Raw genomic sequence first — 10459 nt, 5'->3', positions numbered from 1 at the left:
CATTAACATCCATGACTGTAATTATAAAGTATGAGCGGGGAGTAATGAGGTAAATGATTGACAGTAGCCTAGTCCAATCACCTTGGGGGAGTAGTGCAGCAGGAGTTTAGTTGCGAGGTCACCGAGCTCCGCCTCCTGGGTCTTGAAAGGAGAAATGCAGTTTGGCCCTGAGAAGAGAAGGAAACCAACCAAAGATATGATAACATTACTGTCACTGGCCATGTTCCAATGCTCATGAAATGCATCCTTCCTTCCTTTGAAGAAATCGCTGTTCTGACAACATCTGATTAACGAGATTTCTCCCCGAAGTGGATATGCACTCAGTCTCTCCCCTTCATGGCTATCCAACAGAAACGAAGAGGTGTGAGAAAYATGGTGGAAACTTTCTCAACCAATGCTTACATCAATCCAATGCCTGTAAAAGCATGAAGAGGAGTCAATGGGTGCACACTTCAGGGAGAGAATCAATGGAGAGAGTCCATTGGCTTCAATAATCCAATCCCGATCAGATCAGAGATTATCTCAAGGAAGGGAGGAAGGAACGTTCAGGGATGCCTTTTAAAATAGTTCTATGGGAGAAACCCAATTGCATTTCCCTGATTCCTTGCGTCCTCTCTCGTCGCCTCCTCCTCAAAACCCATTGGATGAGAACATCAGAGGTCCCTCCCTTCTGACCTTTTCATCCAGTAGGTTGAGACGGAGGCGAGGAGGATGCGAGTAATCAAGGAAATGCTATTTAGATTCTCCCCATCTCTCTCACCGGGGCTGCAGAGGGCCTTGACGTGGTTGGGCTGCAGTGCTTCGTGGAACACCATGACGCTACCCAGTTGGCCCTGCAGGGAGGTGGGGCTGCCCCACTCGCTGTCCTGCGTCCCYGCAGAGATCAACTTGGTGACCGACTCAGTCTTGCCCCCCAGGAGGCTCCCCCAGCCCTGGGTCGACAGGATGCCCCCCAGGGAGGAGCGGGCGGAAGGGGGCACCCCGGAGAAGGGGGGGTCTGAGATTTGGGAGGGGGGTGGTGTGGTGGTGCGATGGCCTGCTGAACCGATGCAGCAGGAGGTGAAAGGCTGAGGGGGCAAAAACACAGTCAGGGAACTGAATATGAGTTCACGGGAAAAAACACAGTCAGGGAACTGAATATGAGTTCACGGGAAAAAACACAGTCAGGGAATGAATAGGAGTTTTCACGGGAAAAAACACAGTCAGGGAACTGAATATGAGTTCACGGGAAAAAACACAGTCAGGGAACTGAATATGAGTTCACGGGAAAAAACACAGTCAGGGAACTGAATAGAGTTCACGGGAAAAAAACACACAGTCAGGGAACTGAATTGAGTTCAGGGGAAAAACAGTCAGGGAACTGAATATGAGTTCACGGGAAAAAACACAGTCAGGGAATGATATGAGTTCACGAAAAACACAGTCAGGGAACTGAATGGAGTTCACGGAAAAAACAGTCAGGGAACTGAATATGAGTTCACGGGAAAAAACAGTCAGGGAACTGAATATGAGTTCACGGGAAAAAACACAGTCAGGGAACTGAATAGAGTTCACAGGAAAAACCACAGTCGGGACTGAATATGAGTTCACGGGAAAAACACAGTCAGGGAACTGAATATGAGTTCACGGCGAAAAAACAGTCGGCACACTGACATAATGTCAGAAAAACTAAACATATAACAGTACACACACATGTAATTCATGATAACTCTCACCTCTGTCATGGTTGGGTACTTGAGTGGTGCTGACAGTTTCTGCTGTCCATCTACATAGATGTAACTAGACTCTGTCCAAACGGTCCTCTTCCCCCGGTACATGGATACACTATACTGTGCTGTGGCAGAACACACACAGGACTCAATCTCCACAATTCACCCTGCGGCAGCCAGCCGCCAGACATAGAGAAATATCCATCGTGGTCTATATTAATTCTATGACACGACAAGCTACAGGAAGTGATGATGTCACTCACCCAGAGGAGTCACAGAAAGAGTAGTCTGTAGCATCACTGTCATGTTCCTTCTTGTGCACACGGCAACCACCAGCACCCCTGCTGAACTGATGAAGGCTCCAAGCCCGTTCCCCCGGGGTGAAAAAAACTAAAGAGGACAGACAACAGAGCACGTTACACACTCTTAACCTGTCTCTCCCCATCCTCCTGTCTCTCCCCATCCTCCTGTCTCTCCCCATCCTCCTTCTCCTCCACCATCATCTCCTCCCTCCCCCTCGAACCACATTCTCTTACATCATCCACCTTCCTCCTCCCATCCTTCTCCTGCAACAAGACCTAGACGCTCAAACCTTCCATCCCTCTCCCTAGATCGCTCAACCTCCTCTCTCTCTAGATCGCTCAACCTCCGTCTCTGCTCAACCCTCCGTCTCTCTCACCTCCGTCTCTCCAACCTCCGTCTCTCTCAACCTCCGTCTCCTCAACCTCCGTCTTCTCACCTTGTACAGCTGCTTCCTCTGTCCCTTGCCGGGCAGTCCCTGCTGGTCCTTGGTCAATGAGAGCCAGGCCAGGAAGCTGAAGGCGGGGCGCCGGCCAGCGCATCACCATTGGCCGCGATGCCAGCCATGCTGGGCGACAGATCAAAGTACTGCATGGCGCTCTCCAGACCTGCCTTCCGCAACCATGCCCAGGACCGCCCTCAACACCGGCCCACGTACGTGAGCTGCCCGGGCTCAGCGGCCTCAGAAGCCTGAGTAACTGGAGGAGCTCACTGCCGCTCACGACTGGCTCCCCAGCGACCCTAGCAAACTAACAAGGTTTCCGCGCACGCCCGGTGCAGGCGAGGCGTGGTGCCCAAGGGTGGAGGAGCCGCACGGCCATGGCGGCGTTGACGCGGTGGCGCGGTCTGTCGGTGATGCAGCAGAGGCGGCGGAGCCAGTCGGCAGTGAACACCTGCAGCTCAGGCAGAGTCCATCTCTGGAGCCACGGATGAGGAGGAGCAGGGCTCCACGTTACTGATGCCAGGATACCCACGAGCTGTGTTCACCCTCCACAGCCTGAGAGAGAGGGAGGGAGGCGGGAAGGAGAGAGAGGGAGAGAGAGAGAGAGCAGATACCGCTATGTGTCATAAGTGCACAGATATACAGGGGGTTTATGTCCCAAATGCAACCCTATTCTCCATGTAGGGTGATGCTCCTGTGACTATGAGCCAGAAGACAATATGCCCATAATCAGTGTATAGATAGTAGAAGACTTGTTATTGCATTTTGGTTTTAGGACTCTAAATTTAAAAAAGCAATATGCCTTGTGTTACAGTGGCATTAAAAGTTAGTGTAAATCCGTCCAAAGAGTAGTCTACTTGGGAAAGAGGTGTACTTTAATATGTGAAGACCAGAAGATCTCCAGTGACAGAGGGAATCTCTCACCATATTCATCAGTTCTTCAGCAGGTGTCTGGAGGGCTGGCCCAGGGAACCAGAACCTCAACAGGTGAGTGTAGCCAATCCGCTCCTTGAACCTCCTGTAGGGCGGGACTAACGTTAGCAATACTGTGTGTGGATCAGTCTATATATGGATATGTTGGAAGGGTTTTGTGTGTGTGTGTGTGTGTGTGTGTATTGTGTGTGTGGTGTGTAGTTATACCTTTGCAGCAGGTGACTTGTGCATCACGTCGTCAAGGCTTAGAATGGTTGCCACGCGAGAGAGTCCAGTCGCCCTTTGAAACCTGAGACGATAATCAGCTGTCAATCTTTCTCTGAGCCAATCCCCATTTCTTAAGCTCTCAGGGGGGTGTGTGCATATTGTACGTGAGTGAAACGCGCCCCTTTTTATCCCTGCCTTCATGCAAACAAAATGAATGATTAAGGTTTTATGAGTAATCAAAATCATAATTAAATGTCGTCATTCTCGAAATAACATTGACATACATGCCTTAAATGATCACCTCACTCCACTCGCCAGGAATAAGGAGCTGTGGTGGTGTGTGTGTTGTGTGTGTTGGTGTTTGGTTGTGGTGGTGGGGTGTCGTGTAATCATGCAGAGGTTTAGTATCTGATTATTCGTGGACAGAAGCTTACATGTAAGTGGCTCATTGCTCTTATTGCCCTTGATATAAAGAGGAAACAACACGTCAGGCCTTTCTGCTCCAGACAACACCAGGAAAAATGGAATCCTGTCAAGAGTCATTGTCTGACTAATATCATAGTACTCTCTGGAGCAGGAAGCTCTGAGGGCTCACCAAAACAACATATTTTAAGAATATATATCCCTCTCTCCTTCACCACAGAGGAAACCAACACACACAGAGGGAACACTTTCCTCCTGTCAGCAGACACACTGGGTCAAAGTAGCCTCACAAACACCCACACACATCCTCTGTCCAGCTCTGCCCTTCTCCAAATCGCTCTTTTCTCTCCTTTAACGGAGTGTAAACATTCAGGTGTTCGGACCGCTGGAGAGGGTCTGTCCGTGGTGAAAGAAATAAACAGAAAATAAAACACAACAAAATAAATATCCAAACAGATGTTCAGACCACCTCGGCCATGGACGTCCATCAAGGACACTAGCCACGGTCTCCATGGTAACACAAGACAGGTGAGGTGACAGCATTCCATTGGAAACTCCACATGACGCCAGCAGAGAAAACCAACAGGGAGGGAGGAGGGGAAGATGACATAAGGAGGAAACAGAAGAGGGTAGAAGAATGACATGATGAGGAAAGGAATGAAAATGATGATGGGTAGCAACGAGAGAACAAGAGACCACTCCACGACAGAGACAATAGCTGATTAGTTTTCTCATTGTACTGTGCTTTGCCTGTAAACCAACAGTGACACCTACTTCTATCTTTAACCTGGTCATGGTGGTTTTTTAATGCGTCATGGTGGTTTTATTCACGTCATGTTTTCTTAAACGCATGCACTGACAGTTATTTGATGTTTCACAAACTCCAGCAAAAAAAAGAAACGCTCCCTTTTTCAGGACTCTGTTCTTTAAAGATAATTCGTAAAAATCCAATACTTCACAGATCTTCATTGTAAAGGGTTTTAAACACTGTTTCCCATGCTTGTTCAATGAACCATGAACATTGAACATATCACTGTAACTCTAAGACATCGCTACGCGTTAGGCAATTAAGGTCACAGTTATGAAACTTAGGCACTAAAGAGCCTTTCTACTGACTCTGAAAAACACAAAAGAAAGATGCTCAGGGTCCCTGCTCATCTGCAGAACGTGCCTAGGCATGCGCAGAGAGGCATGAGGACTGCAGATGTGGAAAGGGCAAAATAAATTGCAATGCCCGTACTGTGAGACGCCTAAACAAGCGCTACAGGGAGACAGGACGGACAGCTGATCATCCTCGCAGTGGCAGACCAGTGTAACACACCTGCACAGGATCGGTACAATCCGAACATACACCTGCGGGACAGGTACAGGATGGCAACAACAACTGCCGAGTTCACCAGGATACACGCCATCCCTCCATCAGTGCTCAGACTGTCCGCAATAGCTGGGGAGAGGCTGGACTGAGGGCTTGTTAGCCTGTTGTAAGGCAGGTCCTCACCAGACATCACCGGCAACAACTCAGCTATGTGGCACAAACCCACGTCGCTGGAATCCGACGGGACTGGCAAAAAGTGCTCTTCACTGACGAGTCACGGTTTTGTCTCACCAGGGTGGGTGGTCGGATTCGCATATTTATCGTCGAAGGAATGACGTTACAGAGGCCTGTCTCTGGAGCAGGATCGATTTGGAGGTGGAGGGTCCAGGGAAGAGAAGACATCCTCCTCCCTCTGTGGTACCCTTCCTGCAGGCTCATCCTGACATGACCCTCAGCATGACAATGCCACCAGCCATACTGCTATTCTGTGCGTGATTTCCTGCAAACAGGAATGTCAGCGTTCTGCCATGGCCAGCAAAGAGCGCGGACTCAATTCCATTGAGCACATCTGGGACTTGTGATCGGAGGGTGAGGCTAGGCCATTCCCTCCAGAAATGCCCGGGAACTTGCAGGTGCTTGGTGGATCTCGACATAGAAAGAACTGGCAAATCTGGTGCAGTCCATGAGGAGATGCACTGTAGATACTGACTGTTATTTTTGATTTTGACCCCCCCCTTTGTTCAGGGACACATTATTACATTTCTGTTAGTCACAGTCTGTAACTTGTTCAGTTTATGTCTCTGTTGTTGAATCTTGTTATGTCATACAAATATTTACACATGTTAAGTTTGCTGAAAATAAACCCAGTTGACAGTGAGAGGACGTTTCTTTTTTTGCGAGTTAACACCAAAAAAAGGTGCGTGAAATGTGTTGTTTTACAGGGCAGCCATAGTATAAGGCGCCCCTGGAGCATTAGGGTTTAGTACGTTCCGCAAGGACACAGACAGATTTTTCACCTTAACGGGTCGAGTATTTGAACCACCAACCTTTCGGTTACTGGCCCAGACCACCTTCTCATTGTGTGTGTGTGTGTGTGTGTGTGTGTGTGTGGGTTGCTCTCGGTGGGGAATAAAACAAGATATTTCTGAGGACTGTAAGGAAAATGGAGAATAAAGTATTTTTATATCTTCATTCATTAATTCCCAACGCTGACCTATAGGAGAGGAGACAGCATGTCTGACTGTGGTCAGGTTTGCTAGGTAACAATGGGTGGCCATTACACAGAGTCGGGTATCGGATTAAGGTGTCAACTCTGCCTGACTACAAAAGGATACTTTGTAGAGTGTGTGAAATCACCTGGCGCATGATAACCAGACCAACAGGTGAGTGTCTGCCTACAGATGATTCCTACATGGTCTTTGTGACTAAAACACCACAGACAGAGAACACTACAGACCACTGTATGTCAAGGAACACTGCAAAACTACATAAAGGGTAACAGTGAGTGTTTGTGAGTGCAGGGGAGGCCAGGTGAATAACACTGAACAGGGGGACGTGTTTGACACCACTGCAGGTGATGTTGTTTGCCTTTTGCAGATCGGGCTACATTCTGTAAAAGTCTTTGAAGTACTTTCAGACAATGTTACTGTAAAGACTGCTTAATTGATTGAATGAAGATTGACAGCTAATTGATTGACAGCTTGATAGACAGCTTAATTGATTGTAGAACTGCTTAATTGATTGATTGACTGCTTGATTGATAACTGCTAATTGATTGCTTGAATTTATTGAATGACAGTTGAAGACAGCTAAATTATGATTGATTGCTTATTATTGATGACACTGATGAGCTATATTTATTGATTGATTGACTGCTTGATTTGAGTGATGTTAATTGATTGATGATTGTTCCGACTACAGGGCAGCACAGATGTACGTCTGTCATGAGTGGCCATCTTGACGGGATGGCGTGACGATAGCATGAGTGACGGTGGTGGCGTGAGTGACGGTGGGAGAGAGGTTGACAGGGTGGCAGTATACCTGGTGTCACTCTCTCCTGTCACTGTCAGTAACCTGTTGGGAAATCTTTCTGGCCTTTCTGCTGTCGTGCACCTTAATAACCAGCTGCCAGAGTTGAACCAACAACAGAACGTGGTGGGGGGGGGGGGGGGGGGGAGAGGGGAAAGAGTGGTGGTGGGGTCAGAGGTAAAGGTTGTGACTCACAGAGGGGCTGGGTGGGGGGGGTTAGTGGTACCTAAGTGCTCCAGCACCAGGTGGGGAGGTAAAGTCATAACATGCACAGTGAGCCTGAATTGAAAGGCTCACTAACAGTGTAAGGTAACACGATGCTTCATAGACAGAGTTAACTCGATACGCTGAGGAAAAACACATACAGTAAACAGTAGGCTAAGACGCCCCCCCCCAATCCTCATGTTCAACACCCTTTGTGCCAGGGCTGAGCGAGACCATACCTTGCTGTTCTGTAGTAGGCGTGTCAGGTGCTCGAAGCAGTTGCTGTTGAGGAAGATGGCCTGCAGGACGGGACGGTCCGAACACAGGAACATATCCCTGATAGTGTCTGGAGGTCACAGACACAGGAGAAGAAAAAAAGGGGAATGGGATATGAGAGAGCAATAAGGAGAAAGATAATAGGAGAGAGAAAGCGAGAGCCTTCATAAACTATTTATAAAGGCCTCTAAGTGCTTCAGAAATCATGGAAATCAGAAGTCAGGTGACAGTGGTCAACACTCAACCTATACTAGGTGCTAGTGGTAATGTAAGTAGTTCAGTAAACCACACTGGTATAAAGAGTAACCTTGTCTAAGACCTGAAGACTTGCATTAGCTTCCTGAGCTAATGCCTAGGCTTTAGCTCAGTGGGCTATTGCAGCTTTGTGGCGTACATGACAATCCGGGTTCGGTCACTCACCTAGCATGTGCACCTGCAGCGCTACGAAGCGGCTCTCCCAGTGGCGGCCCAGCACCTTATGACCTTTGACCCCTTGTTGCACGGCCGCTGCCGCCGGATCAGAGTTGAGCAGTTTGAAGTAGTTCTCCAGCACCGAGCCGATCTCCACCTGTATGAATGAAGGAATGTTATTTTATTACATTTCAAATAAGCTACATTAGCAAATCGATTCAGCCAATYGAAATCAACAATATACACATTATTTAAAAAATCTGAGGATAAAAACACTATAAAGTCAACCATCTGGCTCTTGTCAGMATGACACCCTCTTCCCTATATAGTGTGAGTAAAAATGATGTCTGAAGAGATAGCATCGACTCTAACTTTATCTTGGCTTGTGCTGGTGACTGTGACCTCCTCCTCAGACCAATTGGCAGTACTCCCAGAACATTGTTCTGGGAACCAAAAGGAGTATCTCAGTTTCAAGGCCTCAGTTTGGAAAGAAAAAGCCTTGTCAGTCACATGCAGAAACCAACGTTAATAATGAATAATGTAAATCATGCTTTATGACTTGTTTGTATAGCAGTATACACACACACTACTTCTCACCCCTGGTCACTCTAAAAGCACTGACCTGTTTACATCAATATGAAATTGTATTCTATTACTATCATGAATGACTAGATTTTTTAAACTATGATTTTTGAAAGTTCCTAAACTATTGTTAACTGCAATTTATTGAGCTGGGAAAAGAAAACAAATCTATGTTAAAAAAATATATAATTCTAGTGACCTGGCGTTGGTCTGAACTGCTGGCCAGGAGGGAGTGGACCACCTCCCTCAGACAGCCCAGGGTGAGCAGGGACTTCCGGTCTGGAGCCTCACTGTCCCAGTCCTCCCCGTCCATGTCTCCCCCCTCATAGTCCCCCAGCACACGCAGCAGAACCTCCATGGTGGCTGGGGAGATGGCTAGTAGAGCATTACGCTGTGGAGGGAGGGAGCCTTACGCTTTATACGGCCTCTACATGCTTCAGAAATCATTCACAAGCAAATATCCTGCTCAGTTTAAAGGGTGGTATATACCACTACATTCCTGCTACAGTTTAAAGGGTGGTATATACCACTAAATGTCCTGCTACAGTTTAAAGGGTGGTATATAACCACTAACTGTAACTGTCCTGCTACAGTTTAAAGGGTGGTTTACCACTACATGTAAATGAGGACCATTGCGTTCTCTACAGTGCATTCAGAAAGTATTCAAAACCTTTGACTTTTCCACATTGTTACAGTACAGCCTAATTCTAAAATTGATTAAAATCGTTTTTTACCCCCCTCATCAATCTACACACAAAACCCCATAATGACCGAGTAAAAACAGGTTTAGAAATGTTTGCAAACTTACTACAAATAAAAAACAGATATATCACATTTATGCAAGTATTCAGACCCTTTACTCAGTACTTTGTTGAAGCACATTAGGCAGCGATTACAGCCTCAAATTTTCTGGGGCAGTAGTTTCCGAACTTGTTATAGTCCTGTACCCCTTCAAACATTCAACCTCCTGCTGCGTACCAGGGTCAGCGCACTCTCAAAATGTTGCTTTTTGCCATCATTGTAAGCCTGCCACACACACACACACACAATACGATACATTTATTAAAACATAAGAATTAGTGTGAGTTTGTCACAACCCGGATCGTGGGAAGTGACAGAGTTCTTACAGGACCAGGGCACAAATAATTATAATCATCATCAATAATTTGGCTCTTTATTTTGCCATCGTACATATAAAACCTTATTTGTTCATAAAAAATGGTGAATAACTCACCGCAGGTTAATGAGAAGGGTGTGCTTGAAAGGATGCACATAACTCTGCAATGTTGTGTTGGAGAGTCTCTCGGTCATAAATTATTTTCCAAACACAGTCTGTGCCTGTATTTAGTTTCATGCTACTTCTGACAATCCACTCTCACATACACTACCATTCAAARGTTTGGGGTCACTTAAAAATGTCCTTSTTTTTGAAAGAAAAGCAMAWWWWWWWKTCCATTAAAATAGCATCAAATTGATCAGAAATACAGTGTAGACATTGTTAAAGTTGTAAATAAGTATTGTAGCTGGAAACGGCTGATTTTTTTATTGAATATCTACATAGGCATATAGAGGCCCATTATCAGCAACCATCACTTCTGTGTTCCAATGGCACTTTGTGTTAGCTAATAC

General features: G+C 46.6%; 2 protein-coding genes across 2 annotated transcripts in view; both read right to left on the bottom strand.

Annotated features, from left to right (window-relative positions):
• LOC112079534 (neurobeachin-like protein 1) overlaps positions 1-2557 on the bottom strand; it is a 4793-nt gene extending 2236 nt beyond the window's left edge. The window contains exons 1-5 of the mRNA XM_024145465.2: positions 2420-2557; positions 1973-2099; positions 1716-1834; positions 761-1067; positions 82-167 (exon numbers count right to left, since the gene is read on the bottom strand). Of these exons, the coding sequence (XP_024001233.2) occupies positions 82-167; positions 761-1067; positions 1716-1834; positions 1973-2099; positions 2420-2557 (777 nt within the window). The remainder of the gene's footprint in view (positions 1-81; positions 168-760; positions 1068-1715; positions 1835-1972; positions 2100-2419) is intronic.
• A 4981-nt stretch (positions 2558-7538) lies between these two features.
• On the bottom strand, positions 7539-9219 carry LOC112079535 (neurobeachin-like protein 1). Its single transcript, XM_024145466.2, has 3 exons — positions 9030-9219; positions 8258-8405; positions 7539-7907 (listed from the first exon to the last, which is right to left on the bottom strand). The coding sequence occupies exons 1-3, from the start codon at positions 9186-9188 to the stop codon at positions 7654-7656; spliced, it is 561 nt and encodes a 186-aa protein (XP_024001234.1). The 5' UTR covers positions 9189-9219; the 3' UTR covers positions 7539-7653.
• Positions 9220-10459: the final 1240 nt, after the last annotated feature.

This window comes from Salvelinus sp. IW2-2015, unplaced genomic scaffold (genome assembly GCF_002910315.2).
Source record: "Salvelinus sp. IW2-2015 unplaced genomic scaffold, ASM291031v2 Un_scaffold8375, whole genome shotgun sequence".
Taxonomy (NCBI): Eukaryota; Metazoa; Chordata; class Actinopteri; order Salmoniformes; family Salmonidae; genus Salvelinus; species Salvelinus sp. IW2-2015.
The sequence above is the reverse complement of the archived record's forward strand: the minus strand, read 5'-3'. Positions and strand labels throughout refer to the sequence as shown.